The sequence below is a fragment of the Melanotaenia boesemani genome, chromosome 2 (genome assembly GCF_017639745.1).
Source record: "Melanotaenia boesemani isolate fMelBoe1 chromosome 2, fMelBoe1.pri, whole genome shotgun sequence".
Taxonomy (NCBI): domain Eukaryota; kingdom Metazoa; phylum Chordata; class Actinopteri; order Atheriniformes; family Melanotaeniidae; genus Melanotaenia; species Melanotaenia boesemani.
Window position 1 is genome coordinate 25,615,542 of NC_055683.1, and position 23,123 is coordinate 25,638,664.

The window sequence follows — 23,123 nt, forward strand, 5'->3', positions numbered from 1 at the left end:
CTTTCTCATTTTGCACAAGATGAGATGATCACTAGTATTTCACATGAAATAACAGGAAACATAGTTAAAGAGATGAAGGAAGCAAAGATATATTCTGTTATGGCTGATGAGGCTAGAGATGGGCACACAGAACAGCTAGCTGTTTGTGTACGCTTTGTGTCAGGTGAAGGCCATATCAAAGAGTGTTTTCTTGGTTTACGGAAACTTGAAAGGTTTGATGCACAGTGCATTACAGACACAATTGAGGAGCTATTGCAGTATTACACACTCAATGACTTACTTTGTGTTGCTCAATCTTATGACGGGGCATCTGTCATGAGTGGCGCGGTGGGCGGTGTGCAGGCCCGTTTTAGACAGCGACACCCTGAAGCAGTATACATTCACTGCTATGCACATGAGCTTAACCTTGTCCTTTGCCATACATGTAAAGCTATCCCTGCTGCTTCTGACTTCTTTGGACTTTTGGAAAATGTGTACACATTTTTCAACACCTCTCTGGTAAACCACACAAGGTTTAAAGAATTGCAAAAGGACCTTGGACTGGTTCCTTCTGAGCTTGTTCAGCTTTCTAACACAAGATGGGCCTGCCAAGTAAAATCAGTTACAGCCCTTCTTAACAACATTTCTGCTGTTTTAGCGACTCTCGAGGCCACAAATACCCCTATTGCAAAAGGGATCTTGTCCAAACTGTCAAAGCCCAAGACTGTGTATATGTTGATTATGTTCTCACAGGTACTTGGCGTCACTGAAGGCCTGCACCGCTACCTGCAGGGAGAAAGGCTAGACATGGGCAAAGCTGTGGAGTACAAGATGTCAGTAGTTGATACACTCACAAATCTGCGCACAGAGGCTGCTGCTGAGGAAATATTCAAGAAGGCCATGGATGTTTGCAGGGACTGCAACATCCAGATTCCTCAGGGACCGCGGCACAAGCAGAGGAGACTCGATGGCTTTGTGGTGGAGTCCAGCTGTGGCGCAACACCAAGTCTCACAAGCTCAGCAGAGTTTAGGTGTGAGATATTCTTTCCTTGTCTTGACCGAATGTTGAAGGAACTAGCAGACAGATTTTCAGGGGCAGGACAGAAAATAATGGAGGGGATTCAGGCCTGCAATCCATCTTCCCCAACATTCCTCTCTGAAGATGCCTTAAAACCCATTGCAGCCCACTACCATGTGACCATAAAGCCCGAAGAACTCCTTGTGGCAAAAAACTTCATAAAAAGAAAAATGGAAAAAGAGGACATTCACAACATTACAACAGCCTTCCACTTGCTGGATGAGGACATGTTTCCAACTCTGAAGGCCATCTTTAGAATTGCGTTAACCATTCCTGTCAGTAGCTGCAGCTGTGAGCGTTCTTTTAGTGCCCTGCGTCGTCTCCACACATGGCTAAGGAGAACCATGGGACAAGAGAGGCTGAATGATTTGGCCATATTATCTATTGAAAAGGAATACCTTAATAACATTGAACCTGAAAATGTCATTGATAGGTTCGCAACACTCAAGCCTCGAAGATACAGTCTTATATTGCCAAAGTAAATGGTTTTGTCAGTGTAGTGCAGGTCAAGATCTATGATGATGTTCAGTGCTACTATTGTATTGTTTTTATTCTGGTTTTGTCTTGGTTTAGTCCTCAATTGTCCTGATTTTAAACTGTTTTGGTTCTGGTTTATATCTGGTTTAATCCTGTATCAGTCTGGGTTTTGGACCTGGTTTTTGTTCTGTTTTATAGGAAATTTTGTACTGGTTTAGTCATGGTGTAGTATGGATAAATCCTGGTTTAGTCCTGATGTAGTGTAGTGCTGCATAAATCCTGAGTTAGTCCTGGTGCAGTATGGATGAATCTTGATTTAGTCCTGGTGTAGTGCAAAATTTGCCCTGATACAGCCCTATTTTGTTTGTTTGTTTGCTTTTTTTGTAGTTCTGCATTGTTGTTTAATGCCAGTTCAGTGGTTTTATCCTGGATTGAAGTACTTACTGTGTAAATGTTAAAAGTTACATACATTTTGAAAAATGTTCAGCATCTTTTGTATTGATTATCATTCTCCTTCTTATTGTTATTATTATTATTATTATTTATGTGATACAAATGTGATATTTTTTTTCTAGAGTAGATTGTGCTGGCAATAAATCTAAAATTGTACTCTGCAACTGTACTTTTTTCAGTCTGTTTTTTTTTACCCTAACCCCTTCGGCCATTCTGGTCTAAGCCCCGGGTGTTTTACAGGTCTGGCTCCGCCCCTGCATTATACGATCATAAAAAAAATAAAATGAGGAGACAATCCACCTAGCCTGCTGCCTCTATTTAAAGATAGGAAAAGTCTGCTCACTCAAACCCACTTAGAGAAAAAAAAAAAAGAATTTTTTTGGAATTACCATGGTGCCAGATGTTGATGGATGCCTTGAAGATATTAAACACATTTTACAAATGTGAAAAAGTTAAGTGTTTGATGTTTAATGAGATTAGCTATGCAGATCAGAACTGCTTCAAGTATTTGGGAAACATTTTTTGATGTGGGAGAAATTAAATAACCAAGTTAGAGCTTTAGATGAAAACATCCAATCATTTAATGACTTGCGCTTCACTACAAGTTAAAGTACAGAGGTAACACAGTAAAGATATATTTAAAAGATTATGTATTACAGGCCGCATTTTAAAATCTTTTGATTAATTTAACCAGTGATGTTGAAGGTTGGAACAACTACGAATTTCATCTTGGTCTTATCTTTAAAGTCCATTTATTTTCATTGTCTCTGTACATATGAATTACATGAGCATGTGTTTATTCATCCACATCCTGGTCTCTCTGTTTCTCCTGCTGTATAACTCCATTATTCTTTGTAAGCTTAGGAGGTGTGTAGTGACAGGCTGCCAATCTGCAGCAGTCCCAGAGGCAGCAACGGAGGCCAGGCTGCAGGGAGGGTGAAAGCAGGGTGCAGGGCAAAGGAAACCATCTACTAATGAGAAACACACTTCTCTCCATTGCTCAGATCCTTTTTTTTATAAAACACCAGAAAGCTGTGGCAGGCATCCAGAAGGTAAGTAGCGTCCAGAAACAATGCATGATTTAAAAACAGGAGCTATGGAACACCACAGTTTCCGATTCTCGTGAAAGGGACAATCATGAAAAAAATCAAAGAAAAAAAATTAACAAAAATAGCATGGTAAATGAAGCAGAAAAGAAAAAAGATTAAACGAAGTTTCAAGTAAGCCTGAAAATAGCATGAAAAATAGGATTTGTTATATTAGTTGTGGAGCACTGTGGCGACTTACTCTTACGCAATTCAATCTGTGTGCTTTGATATGAGGGTCTGTACCATTTCTGTTTGAGCTAGCATCTTCTGTCAACCCTGCCATCAGATGATTAGCTACTGGATATCTTACTTCACTCCACAGGGAGACAAGTGCTGAAATAGACTAGAGATAGCTCAAAGTAGTGTGATGGCTTTTGCTAGGGCAAAGATCCCAAATGTTATTGCAAGCATGTTTTTAATAATGGTGAAAAGACATTTTTCCAGATGTTAAAAAAAAAAATCTATGGCTGCAAGTGCAACTCCACTACAGCTAATGATGAGAAGTGAAGTCTGACACTGTCTCAAACTCTAAAAATGAGACAGATTAGAGTGAGGTTTCAAAAATCCATCCAGCTTTGGGTCATTAAGATGTTCTTAACAGCTGAGCAATGCAGTGACCTCTTTTGCCCAATAATCCTCCATTTAGTTTAAAAAAAAAATCATAATTCAAGCAATAAAAGAAAATAAAGGAAAGTAAAGGTGGATGGAAGAAGAGAGGAAGGAAGGGAGTAGCTGAAGGTGGGGGTGAGAGAGACTATTTTTCCGTCTGTGGCGAGTTCACACAAAAGGGTCCTTCTGATCCCTGGAGTGCTGAGTGCATACCTGCGGGATGAAATCAAAACCCTCTGTGAATTATATTAAATATCTCCCGCCAAACGCTTCACATACTTCTATGTGCTTTTACCAGTTCTGCTCAGTTCTATTAGGTTTTCCTCTAAAAAAAAAAAGTAAATCTGAAACCACTTAATTAGAATCCCAGATATCAGCGCCTTCAAAACCCTGCTCCCCCTTTCCATTTTACCTATGAGAAAAAGGAGAAACAGATGAGAGAGGGGACTAATAGCTACAGACAGAGGGTCTGAGAGGTGCTAAAGTAAGGATGAAGAAAGGATTTGCAGAGAGATAACAGCTGTATTTTTGACAGGATAGTAAGCCAGGAAGAATAAGTCATTTAGAGTTCTGGTTAATCATAGAACATGAAAGAAGAACAAAAGATTTATCTGATGAAGAGTTATGGCACAAAAGAAGGTAGGGATTAACAGATGAGCTCACATAAAAAGCCAATAAAAGCTTACAAAGAGACAATATCTCTATTGAAAATATATATGAGGGGATTTCAAAAGCACCCTCCTCCTACTTTTTAATCCTCTTTCCTGGTCAAACTCCCCCTCTGCTGAATTACAAACTGAAACCCCAAATGACTAACAGATTCCAGACGCCATGTTTCAACTGTCAGAACACTGAGTTCAGGTTCTTTGACAGAGCGTGTGCGGTCACATCTTTAGTCAGTACCATCCCCCATGGCTGTCCTTGAGAGGGGGTGAAGCAGCTGCACTCTTAACTTGACCCTGAGGATCACCTGAGGATTGTAGATGTGCCTTTCCCTCCACCTTAACTATCAATTTCCAAGCTGCACCTAAAGAATAAAGCTTTACTTTTTTCTTAGAAAGTGAACTCTGAGAGAAGAACAAGGGCAAACTATCTTTCAAACACGGAGTGTTTTTTTTCCCTCTCTCATTTCTTTTTTTGGTCTGGTATGGTTAGCGGTGCTGCAGCTGCACCTAATCCCCACAGGAAAGCCTTCATCTGGGACTGATTTTAAAGTGCCTGGGCCAGGGTGGGAGAAAGGGGGAACTGTTGTGTAAAAGGCTGGGTCTCTTGTGGGGCTCAAACTTCTTCTCAATCCATCTGATTAAAGGGAGTTTGGCTCAATTACACCCACTGAGTGGGCCTTACTTTAAGGCATGACCCACGAACAAAAACACTGAAAAAAAGATTGTGGGGAGTCAATATGGAGCACGAGGACACACAGCACACCTATGGCACTCCCATCCACCCATCACAAAGTCTCTCTCCATCTCGTAACAGCTCCGGCTGTCAGCAGCGTTTACCTCAGAGGGCAAGTTCTTTGTATAACCTGTGACTGGATTGGGAAAACATTGAGGTCGGCTCTCCAGGGACAATCTTATGTCCTCTCCAATCAAGAAGCTGGATGTTCGTGGGCGCCAGGTCACAGTGATCTGTTTTAATCAACTACTTGCCAGTAAAAAGAGAGCAGTAGAGGTTTGTCATGATGAAAGTTAAGAGGAGATACATGCTAGTACCAGTTTTTACTTGTGCTTGACAAGAAGAGGAAAGCATTGGTAGCGACTGCGGACAATTACATGGGTCACAGCCAGAAATGTCTGAGGTAACAGTTTTGTCATGCTGAATTCTTACCAAGTGACCCTTGGAGTATTCGCTGTCAGCTTTAGGATACAGTTCTAAACCAGTACACAAGCAAACATTATCAAGAGTTAAATACATTACCTTCGAGTGTGTGAGTAGCTGCTAAAGCTGTAAGGCACAAATAATTATCATGACGTCTCAAGCATTTACACAGCAAGCTGGGTGCAATCATGCCCAGTTGTAAAGTTCACTGATTGCAGCTGGCTTAGAGGCCTAATTAAACTCATTATTATAATTCTGGTTTATAGAGGGAAGAGCATAAAAGAGGTCAGCACACAGAAATCCACACTGTTTTCAAATGTCCAGATCTTCAGCTTGTATGGAAAACAGGCCTGTAGTAATAGCAACCTTTGCGCAGTTCAAAGCACCCCTCTCAGACTCATCACCCTCCATCCCTCACTTTTTCAGTCTCCATTTCAACCCAAACCAAAAAAAGTAAACATTTCCCCTCCATTATACTCCATCCAAATTTATATTCCACCCACAACCCCATTTTACTGGCTTATGATTGTGGGCCTCTTTATCTTGTGACACTCCAAAGAAAACAGTCCTACTGAATATTGCGGACAAGCACAACTAACCTGATACAACCCAGTTTGCAGCTCCAATTACACACCATGTTTACCGCAGCCTGTTTAAAACAGACACCAAAAACAAATCCATCTTTATGTGCACCTCAAGCCTAAAATGACAAGGAGGAAATGCCCTACTATGTGTGTTTGACTGTGAGCTTCCCAGTCAGCTTATAAAAAGTTCTCGTTTTGAATATTGCATGAGGTCTTTTCCATAACTACAATGGTCATACACAAGAGAAACACACTGATGCAATGCTGAACTAAAATAAAAATAATTCTCAGAAAGACTACCATAATAAATAACCATGAATGAATTAAAACAGGTCCATATGGAAGCTGAGGACAGCTTGATTTTGGTGGGAACAGCAAACTGTAGTGTTTTGCATAAGAAATTACTGCGGCACAGTTCACTGACTGAAAATACTGTAAGTAGAATGAGTTAAAGAAGACCCTGACATTTATTCACATTAAAAGTAGTTATAGTATGAATTAGTAAGCAGCCAAAAGAGTTTGACCATGTCCATTACCTACAATTGGCTTTTCTGTTATTAGATTCCTGATTACAAACTAGGCCTAAGATGTATTTAGCTTAATACGGGGTTTAGTTTGCACTTAGTTATAACTGAATAGACACAGTCATTGCATTTCCCCCTCAATTTAACTCCTGAAACCTTGTTTAACAGATAAGAAGAGAGCATTGGCATGCAACAGCCACTTGGGGGAAAAACCCAGGATGGGACTTTGAATTACATTCAAAGAAAGAAAGGAAGTGGTAAAAAGATAAAATGGAAAAATGGAGAAAGGGATAAGCCACTCTACAATGTGCTGTTAATACTTGTGAAAAAATGGTAAAAAACATATTTCACATGAGCCAAATAAGTGAGAAATGGGAGGGAAAAGAAAGCATGACAGTAGAGGACGAGGTTTCATCTGTCATTTTATTGCCTGATTTTTTTTTTCAGTGTGGTTGTGCGGGCATTCTGGTAGGAATGATATATCTTCAACACTTCATCTTAGTATATAAAAACCAAGATTGAAGTGATTTAAAATGAATATAGAGCCAATTGGTAGAGCCAATGAAGAGCAGATGAGAGAGCACACACCCAAGCAATTAGATCGGCAGAGGGAAATCTCTGTATTTTAAATAAACGGGTATCAAGCTGCAGGAAACCACAGGGCTTACATTAATTTCAGATTTGATGCAATTTATTCAATAAATCCAGTTTCAATTTAAAAGTGTGGAAAGACTCACAGAAGGCCAGGCACTTGGTGAGTAAGAAGGCAATAGAAAATCTCAACAGTTTGTCCCCACATGAGTCGGACCATCCAGCAGAAATCTTTACCCAGTTTCTCTTTAAGTTGTCCTATCATCACTCAAACAAAACAGCACCTACACACTCTGAGTCAACATTCCTCTGTCTACGGAGACACCACAGACAAACTAGTAAAATTAACCCGTTAACACTACCCTCTGGGGTTTTAGGGGACACCTAAAAGGATTTTCCTCAACATATGGTACGAATCTCACCAAGAATATTTCTGTAATAAGGAGTAACAATGGGATGTGTGGCTTTGGATACCCTCTTTTTCCATGAAAAGCGTGATTGTATCAAATATTGTAATGGCTACAGACTCAGTTCAATAAAAGTGGAGGAAATAGAGATGAGGTTGTTATTCAAGACCCCACAGAGTCAACTCCTAAACATCTCATGAAATGGAAAAAAAAAAACAAAAAAACAATGGCATCATGTAGAAACTGCTCTTCTTTACTAGTCTTAGGTTAATGAAACAATGTAAAACTATTTACAATAGATGACTTTACACGTACTGATCCAAACACACACGGGTACACATTCTCAAATGCTTGTGCCACAGAAAAAGCTGTTGAATCTGATCTGCCATCATTTCAAACAGAGGCAACACAGAAGTACAGATTTGTATACCGCAGTGCTCTGTGTAGCGTTCTCACTGCCTTATTTGCAGTAACAATAATGACAATAAATTAGCTTAATCCACCACAGTACGCTGGATGACCTAACAAAGTCCGGTCAGCTCCGGTTTGGAAGGACTTGGCCCGCTAACCTGTTTATAATACAACTACAATGCATGAATTAGATCTGACAAAGGAATCTTCACTCCCACCCCCTCCTCCATCCTTCCATTCCTCTTCTCTCCTCTCTGGAGTCCAGCCACACTCCTGCTACCCTCCGGTCCTCGGCAGCCGTGTTTGGAAAAATAAACTGAGCGATTGGAGAAATGACAAGTGCTGGGCTGAGGGGAGAAGTGTCAGTGTGTCTGCTGCTGTTTCCTGACCCTTTGCAGTGGTTATGGACAATAAGACAGCACACACACATAGTCTCTCCTCTGCTGAGAAAGGACAGATGTCTATGTGTGTGGGTCTGACCCAGGAAATGGCAGGAATGTAGAGGGACACTGTCAAAGCTCTGGGAGGTCCATATGCCCGCCCAGGCATACACAATGTGTGGAGGCCCGGCATATATCACTCTGTACATGTACATGTAACATACAAATAATCACATACCACACACATATTATACACATATGCTGTCTGCTTGGCACATTGGATCACACAGAGACACACTTTGTGCTGTAAGACATGAACTCTCACTGACGTGGACATTAAAGGGCCACAAGGTCAGTAGTATGACTCTGAGTCTGTTAGGGGGGCAGAGCTTACAAACTGATGCCATACTCACCCACTGGAGGTGCCAAGAGACATTGAGTTGAGTGAAGAGCTCAGCTTCCTGCTGTCCCAAAGCCTCACCTCACGACTACGCATCTACACACAAACAAAAACAAGACACTGAGTACTGTAAACACAGGCAGGCAGACATAGATTCACAGAATGTAATGGCTGCAGATTGCTTCATCAGTACAGCTACTCAGCACAAATTTGAGACAATATTTACAGTATTTGTGGAAAGTCTAAGAAACACATGTGGAAAACAATTTCACAACTACTTAATCTCTGGCAAGCAGATAATAAAAGATATACACAAGATCCAGGAACAATGTTAACAAATCCAAATTTCACATCATCATTGGGTACTGTAGACACAACGCCTTCTCAGTTAAAGGAGAGAGGAGCCATCAGCTTGTTACCAGCACACAGTTCAAATGCAAGCATGTGTGATGGTAAGGGAATAGTGGGCAAAACATGGTTAACTCCAATCATACTCTGCACAAATAGCATGGATCTGTGCTATCTGTGGATAGTAGTGCAGGCCCTTCACTTAATAAAAGATTTGCTGGCACATGAAATGTTGAGCTGCTGAAATATTGTTTTATATTAAGCAAAACTGGCAATTCACATACCTTCAAAAATAAATGTAATTAATCTGCTGAGTCCTAAAGAGTGTTTTATAAGTTTTGGGTTTTTTTTCTGGGTTGCTAGTACTAACATAAAAAGGACATACATTTTCCATAAAGCACTTATCAGTTTCACCACTAAAAAAATAATAATTACACTTTCAAATAATTTCATTCATTATTTATTTGATCTTTTACGCTTGAACTTACACTGGAAACTCAGGGAGAAAGTGGAATGTGTTTGGTTTAAAGAGTAAGTTTGGATCAAACCATTAAATATGGAATGATAACTCCATCATTGTCAACATCAGCTGCCAGCATCGGCTGAAAGCCTCAGTAACCTTAATATTTGCTTTTACCACAAATAACTTGTCTATTTTCTAGAGTTAAGACAGCTTTGGTACTGAATAAAACTGAATTACAGTGCCACAACTTTGTGTTCGAGGCAGCTTCCTGAATTCTTCTCAAAAGAATAAACAAATGAATCAACACAAATATAAAAAAATATGCTAAAAACACATCTTAGACTCTTGGTCACCCAATAATATTCAAGTAAGTTATATCAGGAAGCTTAAGTAACAAAAATAAAATGGATAATAATAAAAACAAAGAACTGGAGAACTTATTTGGACTCAAATGTTCCCAATTTTAATGAAAATTTGGCTAAATGTTTCTTTTCTGTAACCAGTTTTTAAAAAAAGATGAAATTTTGCTAATTTAATAAAAGGGAACTCATTCTGTGCACTGATAACTACACATCAACAATCTGTGCTTTAGGTTTCTCACCATATCAAAGCCAGTGGTCACTAAAAGGTCATCTGTAGCCCACAGGATACGAGAATCCTTGTTGTTCTGAAGGCACTTGGCGCTCTGTGGGACAAATAGTGTAAAAATATTATTAAGACACTGCAATTTACAACAAGACAATTTGAAAACCTGCTATATGACTCAGTTCTGAGTGACTACTTCAGGTCAATGTCTCTGCGATGAACTACAATTTGTACATAACACTGAGGCCTAGTTCAGATTAATGAGGGGGTACATGAGCGAAAAGAAGAAAGGAATAACAGAGTGAGTATGCTGAGAGGATTCTGAGGCACTTCAGGTCCCTGCGGTTGAACAGAACAGGACTTGTCCCATGAAAGAAGAACCTGTTATTGTTGATGTTGCAGACAAGGTGACTTCTACAGAGAATCTAAAATTACCAAACTGTGACACTACTTGTAAGCATGTGGTTATAGTACCAAGAATTTTCTTACACCGTTTCCATAGCAAGTATATGTCAAAACAGAACAGCCGCACGGGGTTTAATAGGTGATCTTCACACACAAATGACACATGTCAGAGGTTATGTCTGAAAACAACAGGAGTATTGAATTAAGAGGAATGTTTGTAAAGGCAACAATTATAATTAAAGTCGAGCTATTGTGTAGAATTTAGTATGCATCGTGCTCAACACCAAGTTTATTTGTGTGTACTGTAATTATCAACAAAAGAGAAAAGTTAACTAGGCTTCTTTGTCAAATGTCTGGAAGCTTCTTTACAGTGTGATTCTTAAATAGGCCTTAATTTATTCCTAAAATCCTGTTTTTCTGTAGTTACAGGTAATACTATAGTATCTTAGGGCCACAGTGAATAATAATTCAACTGGTAATAGTGCATTCAAACCAGAACCGCACTGTTTTCCTAAAAGGCATGGGGGTTAGCCATGAAGTTTCCATGGAATAGGAGCTGTTAGCCCTTTACCCTGCTGTGTCTTCCGAAATTACTGTTGTCTTTTATTACAGCCATGATAACTCGTAGAGACATTGCTGGATGGCTGTGCATGGCAGAGGAAAAGATAGAAGCTTATATTCTGAGTTTTCCTCTAACAACCACTGTGCAGCCTCATTCCCGTGTGTCTGTTAACTGGTTGCAGATGACAAATTGTAAAAACAAACGGGGAGAATTTAAGCTGCCATGTTTCACCCCTGAACACACAGCAGGTAGAGAGTAACAGGAGCCTAACTGTTTGAGCTCACTGGGCACTTCATAGATCTGCAGCTGAAGCCAATGGCTGAAAATACAAAGATGAACACAGGATAATTATATCCTGTTTGACAAGAACTCTGTACATCTGTGTGAGAAGGGACACATGCCGGGTCTTTTGATAATAACCAAAACCCCAATTCCTCATTGCAGTCTGTTAATCCTCCCCAGGTGCTACTTATTTTCATACATGTGGGCTATGAATGAGGGACTGTGTTAGTTTGCCCCAGCTGATGCAGTTCTGTTAACAGAAAATGGAGCAAAGGGTGTTCACAGAAGTGGTTATAAGTGCCCTTCCTTCCCCACAGCTTACTGCAGTTGTGTTGCGTAAATGTAGCCATGAAATGAGACACTTAGACTCTTTTTAGGTAAACTGTGCACCTCTGATGGAAAAGCAGAAATGCAACTTTGGAATAAGGAAGACTAGTTTACTTTTACATTAAATGCTTCACACAATGTCAGACTGGGATGCAATAGAAAGTCACAATGCTGTAAAGACAATAGGGTTGACCCAAAACCTTTAAAGCTTCAATTGTTGCCACAATAATCCAAGTCAGGGACTTTTTTTTATCATTTTACTTAAGCTTTAAATCCTCATCATTTTAAAATAATCACCACAAGAATACTGGACATTACATATACACCACAGCCCATACATTATAGATTATTATAAAGTAGAAATTAAAAGTAAAACTGCAGATATTCAAATCAGTCAAACATACGAAACCGACTTTGCCCTGCCAGCTCAGGTGTTAGATGTCAGAATAATGTGCTTCAGGTTTCATGTATGATAAGAGTAGATAAAACAGGAGTATTCACAGGAAGTGGTTATTCTGGTTCCTGTAGATTAGGCATTATATCTTACTTAAAATGATTTCCAATAATTAGTTTGTCCTTTTTGTTCAACATAAGTGTGAAAGGGTCAACTGATTCTTTGAGTTTGTATATGAAAATAACTAGATCAAATCTACAGCTATAAAAACAATGCAGAAAAACTAAAACTGTCACTCACTATATGCATATTGATGTAAAAACTCAGCAAACCAGACACAAGGCTTAACTTGGGGCACTCTGAGCCAGACCTCTTACTAAGCTAAGTCAACTATCTTCTGGATCTTGCTCTGTACTCACAAACAGAAATGACAGCAGTTCCGGTCTCATCTAACTTTCAGGGAAAACTAGATACACAGAGATAATGAGGACATAAATCTCATATAAATATGTATGTACAACAAGGATATTTCCAAAGGTGTTTGACGTTTCCTTTAAACATAAAACTTTGGCCAAAGACTGCTGTGCTGGAAATGTCCCTGTCAGTAAAACAGAATAAACTATAAATCCCCAGCAGCCAGCTAAATGTGTGCTTGTGGGCCACGCTGGTGGTTCAAACCGAATTTATTGTTCTCTGTGATGAGGAACTTGATATTTTGTACATATGCATGTGCTAACATTAAATGTGAACTTCCACTTCTTCAACTCTCTTAGGGATGATACGTCTTAGTGCATACTAGAGTTTTAACTGAAACGTCTGCATGTTAAACAGATGTTTTCTAGCTCCTCGTGAGTTCCCCAAAAACTTTATCCACTTAGCAGGTTTACAAAACACTCTACCGACCTGGCTCTCAAACACATTTCTAGAGTAACTATTGAAGCGCTGAAACGGTTGACAATAAATACTGGTTGGAATAAACATGTCAGTTGTGTCTGGGGATCATTTTTCAGTCTGAAGTCAACTGGTATGTCTCATGCAGGTAAGTGAGATCATATTTGCCTCAATAAGTCCATGAAGAGTCTGCAAAAAAAAAAAAACCATGATGGGCAGGATGAGTCTAGAGTAAACTCCGACCTGGAAAAAGGCAATAGATCAGAGGGGGTTGTCTGAAACTGGTGTGGTATAAACAGAGAGAATTCATTGCCATGGAACTGCTCATCACCAACACCACAGGCTGATTTCCTTTCAGGGGCAAGACAATGGTCTGGCATTGACCAAACTAGGAACAAATTGAACTCAGACTATTTTAAACTGCTGAGTCTGTCTAACAGCGACATGTAGGAGAGGTGTGGTCTGATTATTACTGCCTAACATTCCAGTTGTGTTTATAATATGTGAAAGTAAACAGAATAAATTTACCATCACGATTTTATGTTCATTGGGTTTTTTTGGCCACGGTTTTCAGTGCCTTCACTGACCAACATAATTGTATTTAGTAAATATAAACAAATCTATAAGTCCACCAACAACACACTAAAAAATGTTGAGTGATATTTTCAACATTGTGTTACATTATCTTTCCTTTAATGTTAAACTTTGAATTGTTATATAACTGAGGATCATTTTTTGTAGCAGTTTTGCCAAATTCAAGATTTTAGTTTTTTAACAATCCATGGTCATAACTGTCTTGATTCTCCTCTTTATGATGTGCTATAAATTTTCAGCAGGAGATGACCGGACTACAAGCTCTGTGTCTCTGAGGCTATCATAGTGCGAGTCAAGCAGAACAGTTGGTGGTAGCACGTCTTTCCAAATTCTACAGTGCATCCGGAAAGTATTCACAGCGCTTCACTTTTCCCACATTTTATTATGTTACAGCTTCATTCCAAATTATTTTAAATTAAGCTCTTACCTCAAAATTCTACACACAGTACCTCATTATGACAAGGTGAAAAAAGTTTTTTTTGAGATTTTTTTAATTTATTAAAAATGGAAAAAGTAGAAATCACATTTACATAAGTATTCACAGCCTTTGCCATGGAGCTCAAAATTGAGCTCAGGTGCATCCTGTTCCCACTGATAAGCCTTGAGATGTTTCTACAGCTTAATTGGAGTCCACCTGTGGTAAATTCAGTTGATTGGACATGATTTGGAAAGGCACACACCTGTCTATATAAGGTCCCACAGTTGACCATGACTGTCAGAGCACAAACACCAAGCATGAAGTCGAAGGAATTGTCTGTAGACCTCCGAGACAGGATTGTCTTGAGGCACAAATCTGGGAAAGGAGACAGAAAAATTTCTGTTGCTTTGAAGGTCCCAATGAGCAGAGTGGCCTCCATCATTCGTAAATGGAAGACGTTTGGAAGCACCAGGACTCTTCCTAGAGCTGGCCGGCCGTCTACACTGAGCAATCGGGGGAGAAGGGCCTTAGTCAGGGAGGTGACCAAGAACCCAATGGTCACTCTGGCAGAGCTCCAGCGTTCCTCTGTGGAGAGAGGAGAACCTTCCAGAAGGACCACCATCTCTGCAGCAATCCACCAATCAGGACTGTATGGTAGAGTGGCAAGACGAAAGCCACTCCTTAGTAAAAGGCACATGGCAGCCCGTCTTGAGTTTGCCAAAAGGCACCTGAATGACTCTCAGACCATGAGAAACAAAATTCTCTGGTCTGATGAGACAAAGCTTGAACTCTTTGGTGTGAATGCCAGGCGTCATGTTTGGAGGAAACCAGGCACCGCTCATCACCAGGCCAATACCATCCCTACAGTGAAGCATGGTGGTGGCAGCATCATGCTATGGGGATGTTTTTCAGCAGCAGGAACTGGCAGACTAGTCAGGACAGAAGGAAAGATGACTGCAGAAATATACAGAGACATCCTGGATGAAAACCTGTTCCAGAGCGCTCGAGATCTCAGACTGGGGCGACGGTTTATTTTTCAGCAGGACAATGACCCAAAGCACACAGCCAAGATCTCAAAGGAGTGGCTTCAGAACCACTCTGTGAATGTCCTGGAGTAGCCCAGTCAGAGTCCAGACTTGAATCCAATTGAACATCTCTGGAGAGATCTGAAAATGGCTGTGCATAGACGTCTCCCATCCAACCTGAAGGAGCTTGAGAAGTACTGCAAAGAAGAATGGGCGGAACTGCCTAAAGATAGGTGTGCTAAGCTTGTAGCATCATATCCAAAAAGACTTGAGGCTGTAATTGCTGCCAAAGGTGGATCAACAAAGTATTAAGCAAAGGCTGTGAATACGTATGTAAATGTGATTTCTTCGTTTTCCATTTTTTATAAATTCAAAAACTTAAAAAAAAAACTTTTTTCACCTTGTCATAATGAGGTATTGTGTGTAGAATTTTGAGGTAAGAGCTTAATTTAATATAATTTGGAATGAAGCTGTAACATAATAAAATGTGGAAAAAGTGAAGCGCTGTGAATACTTTCCAGATGCACTGTAGTATACTCCCCTGCATCAGTAGTAGATAAAAACACATGCAAGTCACCCATGCTACGAACACTGATGCATCCACACACCTTAAAATATCTCTGAATGGTCTGAATGAATTAAATGTTCAGCGATCTTACTGTAGAACATGTGTCCACTATTTTTCTGTCTGACATGAGCTTGTATCCAGAGAACTCATCCGTCTTTATCTGCAGACTTGACACATGGCTTCCTCCGTATGCCAATACAGTTTAAAGCAACATTTCTAGATGCAGTGGCAAACTCTGTTGAGTGAGATATTTTCTGAGGTACTCAGACATATTTGTGTCTGTTAAATAAAGATACAAAACAATTAAATTATAGATTAAAATTTTTTTTTAAAACTTTTCAGCCCATTTGAAACTGGGATTGTAGGTTTAGGGCAAAACACTTCGAACAGTGGCAAATCACAGCGAAAGAATCTGTGTTGAAAAATGCTGTGGAAAGTTGCATGTTTCCCTGTGGCTTTATGTCATCTGGCTTTCTTCCCATACTTGAAAGACATGCATGTTTGGTTAACTGGTGATTCTAAATTGGCTGTGGGTGTGAATGTATGCATGCATCGTTATTCGTCTCCATGTCTTAGCCTTTCGATAGACTTTGACCAATCCAAGGATTACTTGGATTGTACATTTGCCTCAGCTGAGGTGGGCTGCAAGCCATGTTAACTAAACAAACAAAAAAAAAGACAGTTAAAATGAAGATCATTGAGAGAACACAGCTATCAGTCTTTGCTGTCTGGTATAGGCAATAACAACAAATTTCATGGCACTGCATAACCAGCCATTTTCTGTAATGGAAAATAAAGGTTTAAGGAATTTTATACTGTACATTTGCCCTTAATTTTAATGGAGAAGTAAAAGAAGAAAAGGGATGAATTAAAAAAAAAGATGTACTGCAATATTCTTTTCAGCTATATATTACATGTTAGCTCTGCGTCCTGGTGCAGTTTTGATCTGATAATTAATAATAATCAAACTGATAAAAATTAATTTCAGTAATAATTACAAGAAAGAAATCAAAATCAGCCAATAAAATTGCAAGAGGTGCCTTTAAATGACACCTACACAAACCTTCACACTCCTTTAAGGCCAGTGTATAAAGCAGACAACCTTTATCTTTGGGGGATCAACATAAAAAACTAACAAGATAGATCATCTTCCTATGAACTAAATCCAAGTTTTGCCATAACATCATTTCTTAGGCGTTGACTACCCCGCCTGAATCAGCCGCTTGAGGCAAATAAACCAGCCTTACATTTCTAAGCATGGATCGATAAAGTATGCTCACATCACACCCCCAAGATCACACCTGCATCTGAAAGCACATGTTGCTTTTAGCCTTATGATGAAGATGTCAGAACCTAGCAGCTGCTGCCATAGAGGTACAGCTGAGGATCAGTATTGAGCTGGGCATTCAGTCAACTTCTACCTATATAAGCTGTGTTTCAATTTATGGAAGCATAACACAACTACCGCTACCACTACTGCTTCTCTCTCCACTAAAGGCCATCCAGAGGACACAACATCTGGACCTTGTGAGTGTGTGTATAAATGTTGCCAAACAGCATCCCCCCCTCTGCAGTCATATATATAACTCAAGTCCCACTCACTTGAAGCCCTCCTCTTTGTAGCTAAACCTTACCGACATGCAACAAATCCATCATGACACGCTTGAAAACAGGATAAAAAAAAAAGGAGGGGTGATAAAGAAAAAGGAGAGAAAAAAGAAAAACAAGACAAATGTTTTCCTTAGCAGCCAAACGAAGGATCCAAGCTGATGAAATAACAAAGACAGACAGAAAGAAGAAAGAAATTGTTCATGACAGAGTGCTTACAGGAGGGGGTGTATGGAATCAGCTACACCTGCTTTTACGACTGGATCACATACACAGTAAAGGAAGTAGAGGAAATTACGTCACATCTTGGAAAATAATATTACCATCACAGGTGTCAGCTTCAATGATGTGGGAAAGTATTTTTCAGACTGTTAAGAAATAAAAGTGATAAACTATATCTATAAAGACCTGGCAACAGCAATAAAGAGCGAATGCTCAAGCAGAATTCCAACAAAAAGGTCTGAAAGTATTGCAGAATGGAATAATGTGAATCAACCTCAAATGACACCAGACAGCAGTTGAAGCAAGGTTAAACACAAGAACCAGACACAAAAAAGATGCCAGTCAGCAGTCTGGCTAATTATGGTTTTATGGGACTTTTGAATATCCTCTCTCAATATAAACAAATAAGGATCCCTCCATCTCCTTCTGTCCTTCTTCCTCAGCTATTTAACATTTGAACTTGAACAGACGGCATACACATATGTGTCACTCCCTGAGAATGTTGATTCACCCACCAGGATGAATATCAGGTGTCTGTGTGCACATATGGGAGCTATAATAAACTCTCACTTTCACTGACTGTCTCTGTTCATCTTCCTACTGTCTTGTAGATCTGTAAGTAAGATTCTGTAAGTATTTTGCACTGAGTGCTTCTGCTGCTTCAGAAAGTCACTGTCTATTTTGTAGATAATGTGTCACTCGGACGGACGGACAGACGGATGGATGGATGTGTACCTCATTTTAAGACAGGAAATAAACATTTTAGGTATGTTAAACCTTAAAAGTTACAGCGGGTGTACTGTTTCTTTTCACATGACTGTATTATCCACAACACTATTTCACTTCACCCCAGCTGCATCCACTTATTTCTTCAACCTGTTCCTCATTTTCTCCCAATTCACATGTCTTAAAGCATGGACTGATGTTAAGGAAGCATCTCTCTTTTCTTTTTATTTCCTCTCCTCTAATCAATAACTATCATTTTGTGGCTTTCATTACTCTGAAACAGAGCCCTCTTTCAGTCTCCTCATCCATGGCTAATGAGTCTTTTCACTAATTAAGGTTTTCTTCATCCTGTTCTGTCTTCATGGCCCATTTAAGCTGCGTTTTTAAGTCAAGGTTGGCTTTCTCAAATATAACTATGACTCTACAGAGGCTTCTTGAAAAAGGACAAAGACAGGGAGAAAGACAAAGAGGACAGGAAGGGTGGAAGATAGAAATCAAACCAGCCATTTTATGCTTTCATTTCCTCCGCTGCCTACCATCACTTTTTTCCTCTCTTTATTGGTATCATATTACATTTACTTCAGTTTTACAGAAAGTCCAGAAGCCACACACTCCTATTTTTAATTACTTCGTATACCTCCCCCATTCTTGCAGATAAAAATAAATGTGCAAGGCCACAGAACCTGGGCAGGGAGTGTAATCTAAGGAAATGATAATGCAGTAATGCAGCTGGAAAAGCTGATTTTTAAGATGTGACTCTCAAGAATGTTAAGGTCAGAAAATAACTTTTTTATTTTTCACCTCTGTATACAGGACATCAATATTCCTGTATACACATTTTATAAACTATATCTGTGAATAAAGTATTTCAACATTTACATGTAAATACTTCTACAGAACCTGTGAAGCCACTGACTGCCATCATCTTTATTTCACATTTGCCTCTCCTGCAGTCCCCCCCCCCCAATCTCCTTTCCTTTGTGTCAGCAAATTCAGCTGAGATGTGAGCCAACAAGACAATGAGCACAGCTTTGGGGCCAGTTCTACTTTGCAGACATCAGAAAAGATCTGCAGACCCTGGGAAGGTTCTACAGATTGGACTGCCTCCCAGTTATATATATAGTATCCACCTAGAATTGGATATCCAGAAATGTTTTCTCTCAGCCAGAATTATTTCTTTTCCTCTTTTCTTTTCTGTACCTCTAGTCCTCTTTTTAACTTTATTGTGAACGAGTGTAGATCACTCAAAAAAATCTGAAATGAATAATGAAAACAAGGAAGTACAAATCATTTACATATCACTCGCACCCCGGTCTTAGAGGGATCAGGAGGGAATTTCCTCAGTTTCATCCTGCGCACTCCCCACTCACTGTAGATCATATATCCTAGATGATCTAAATTGTAAAATGGCAGGTATAATGCTGTCATGAATGCCATCATAGATATGATTTTTGTTTAAAAAAATTATTTTAACAGGTCAAATGACAATAAAGACACAATATGATTAGATCAAACATAAATCTTTGTTAAAAATGCTGAAACCAAAGAACGTTTGGAATATTTTATTGACACAATTCTAAGAGGTCATTGAGGGAATGCAGATTGCTTATAGCACAACTGATGGCAGATAAATGAGATCTGATCCCATTTTGTCAGATTTTTTTTCACCTATTTATTTATTTTATGTTCTTCCAAAATTTAACACACAAAACTTCCAAATTTAAATGGCCGTTCTACATTTGCGTCTCCATTTTGTTTACATAGATCTAAACATAATCAAAAACATTTTTTTTTTCACGGACTCAGGGCTTTTAATCCATCCCAATAATGGTTGGGAGATTCTGGCTTACAGACTGTCTAACCGCTGCTTCTGTGCACCAAGAAGACTTTGAGAAAGACTCATTACCAACAACTTGCCTGCTGGCCGCAGAGACGTCACCCTGTGATTTTAGAAAGCGGAAAAATACTGGATTTTGGAGTCAGTTTACTTTGTGAAAAAAATAGATCGAAAAGTAAAAAATGGGAAAAGATGTATATGGAAAAAGAACACTGAAGTTATCGTTGCCTTTTAGGCTTTAAACAGAGCCAACAATGAAGAAAATCTTTGAGTTAAAGGGGGGTAGTTGCTGTAGAAGAGGGTATAAGATGAGTTTGACCACTGAGTATAAGATGTGTGGTTTTGGCAGCAAATGGCAAGAAACACAGGGAGGAAAAAAAAAATTGACCTTGCATGCATAAATGCTATAGCTCCAGATGGAGGCCCCTCTTTCTCAGCAGTGTAGGCTTTCAAGAGCTGGCACCATATCTGGCCTATCACCACTGCTGCGAGACGTTCTGCTCTATCATTAGAATTTGGATTCATATACTTTCCTAAATGAAAACGGGTAAGCTCATGCCAATCAGGCAATCTCAAATTCAGTTATTCTTTCATTTGAGTAGCGAATGAAGGATATCTTCCACATGTTATCCGTACAAACGTCCACTCAGTTTTAATTTGCTCTCTTATCCTTGTTTGGGAGTATTTACAGTTTTGGGGGATTAATATGACACAGTATAAACCCTGTAGTTCGAAGTCCACATAGCAAGGTGCTTCATGTAGACTGATGGTTGGGAAAGACGTTTGACTTTATACATCTAACATTTTCTTGTTTCAAAACATAAGATAAAAACAGATAGTTATAGCTAACATGATGTCACCAGTAAGTTTGTAAATCTTTGCTTACAAGGACTGAGTTTTGCATTTTGGACATTTGCACCTTGCTTCTTCAAAAGCAGGCATCACAAAACAACGAGGAGTCCAAGAGGAGTAACTTGTCAATCATCAGACAGCTGCAGTAAAGCACACCATAATGACATAATGCTGTAATAAAGGAGGACTAGATAATAATAATGGAGACCATACATGTACTGAGAAAACTAAGAAACTAAAAGTGAGAAAGCTTATTTTCCCATACACGTCTTTTTGATCAAGCTTCTTTTGCGACAGTCACAGGTGTTGCCCACTGCTGGTCATAAGGTAGAATACAGGTTTAAGGTACTTCCATATGAATATTTTAACTACAGTGTATATTTGTAAAACAGTTAACACCATTTTTAAAATCTATGGCAATTCGATTACCCAGTTCCTGTAAGATACTCTAATTTTTAGCCAACATCTTATCGGTCTTGGAATCATGGTGTAAATACAAACATTTGAGTAAAGTAAGGTGAAATGTTGGCACCGTGTTTTGTAGCATTTGGGAGAGGAGCCACTTCTGCAAATGGACTGTATTTGGTTTAATCAGCGATTACAAAATGAACTGTCTTTTAGGCTCTGACAAATCATTTACTCAGCAGACCAAGCTGTGGATCATATTTTAATTCTGTTTATTTTGGATCACAACAGGTCATCTTTCCGAAAGTGAATCATTTTAACCGCTGCTATAAAAACAAACAAATTACGATAAGTAAATACTCCTTATTCTGGTGTAATATTGTTTCCAAAGTCATGAATTATACATTAGGATTTCACAAAATGTTTTGTAAAATTTGACTCCAAGTACCTCAACAGGATTATCAATACATTTGAAGAGTCTACTTGAACAGATGAGTTTAGCTGCTAGCTTGCAGTGAAATACTGAAGTGTTAGAATGATTGTTATCATTCAACTAATTTGCAAAGCGCAACCAAGGCAAAAAACAAACAAACAAACAAACAAAAATAACAAAGATGCAACCATACCAGTTTAGATAGCAATCTCTGAGGCCTATGGACTATCAGATTAGACCAAGTGGCACTGCTCTGCAAGGAGACTGGCACCAGTTGCACTTTCCCTACTGGCAGAGTTCTTCCTTTGGGAAAAATTAGCCAAGGTCAGAGATGCTGGTTTTGGATCAGAGGACTGTACAGTTAGTCAGTTCCTGGAACTAATGTGATTAATGGGACCACTGAATTTCCCAAATCAATCCAAAAGAAGCACTACTCAGTCAGAGAAGATTTCAAGGGCATGTCTGTTGATCTCCAGAGTTTTTTATGGTAACTGTGGTTGACATTCAAGCAATGAATATTCCTGAGATGCACTTAATGGCTTGGTACTCTAAATGAAAGCAGGGATCCATGGGGAAGGATATAGTACTAATGACAGAGGAAGGAATGATGCTGCTGACAACCACAAGAAATCTTGACACCCTGCACTGAAGAGAATCTGTATGCCAGACCTGCTCCAAAAACAGCTTTGTCTTTGGGAGGGAAGGGTCTTATATAGACAGAGTAGGAGCACACAGCACATAACTAATCATGCCCATACTGGAGACACGGTGAAGCCCCTCATTCTCTGCAGCCTCTCTGTGCCTGTTGTCATTTATGACTCTTTCATAGCTGGACTGAATACAGCTGCATGATTTTACTCCCTCCCTGAAACCACATCATAGAGGCTTCACATCTTCAAAGTACCACACACACATTTGTATAGAAACATAAGCAGTGAACAGTGAGATTCAACTTGGGTACATGTGTGCAAGGCATGTCATGTTCATATGTCATTTAAGTGTAATCATGGACTCCTTTGCCCTGTGGAAATGCTGAGGGCTGTTCAGTGGTTCCACCTTCCTTTCATAAACTAATATTTGTATGGTGTGAGCAATCACATTTTAAAATTTTCAAGCATTTGAAAAATCATAAATGCTAAAGAAAAAATATAATGCATGAAAAAAAAACAGAACAAAAAAAAAAAAACAGTTTAATGTGTTTCTAATTGCACAAGCAGATGCTGGCCTAAACTGACATGAATATAACAAGCATGGAAATGAGCCTTAAACTGTGGATATAATTCAATGCCCACAGACAAAGTACTGATGCTTGGTGCACTGTGTGTGGAGCAATAGGCACAGAGCTGCTGGGTGACAGCTTGATTAATCACCTTATC

General features: G+C 39.3%; 1 protein-coding gene across 2 annotated transcripts in view; it reads right to left on the bottom strand.

Moving 5' to 3' along the window:
* The window catches only part of LOC121628547 (mitochondrial import inner membrane translocase subunit TIM16-like), a 112,935-nt gene that overhangs the window by 72,523 nt on the left and 17,289 nt on the right, over positions 1-23,123 (bottom strand). For both annotated transcript variants that reach the window (XM_041967637.1, XM_041967620.1), the window contains exons 8-9: positions 10,215-10,298; positions 8,816-8,898 (exon numbers count right to left, since the gene is read on the bottom strand). In XM_041967637.1, coding sequence (XP_041823571.1) covers positions 8,816-8,898; positions 10,215-10,298 — 167 coding nt within the window. The remainder of the gene's footprint in view (positions 1-8,815; positions 8,899-10,214; positions 10,299-23,123) is intronic.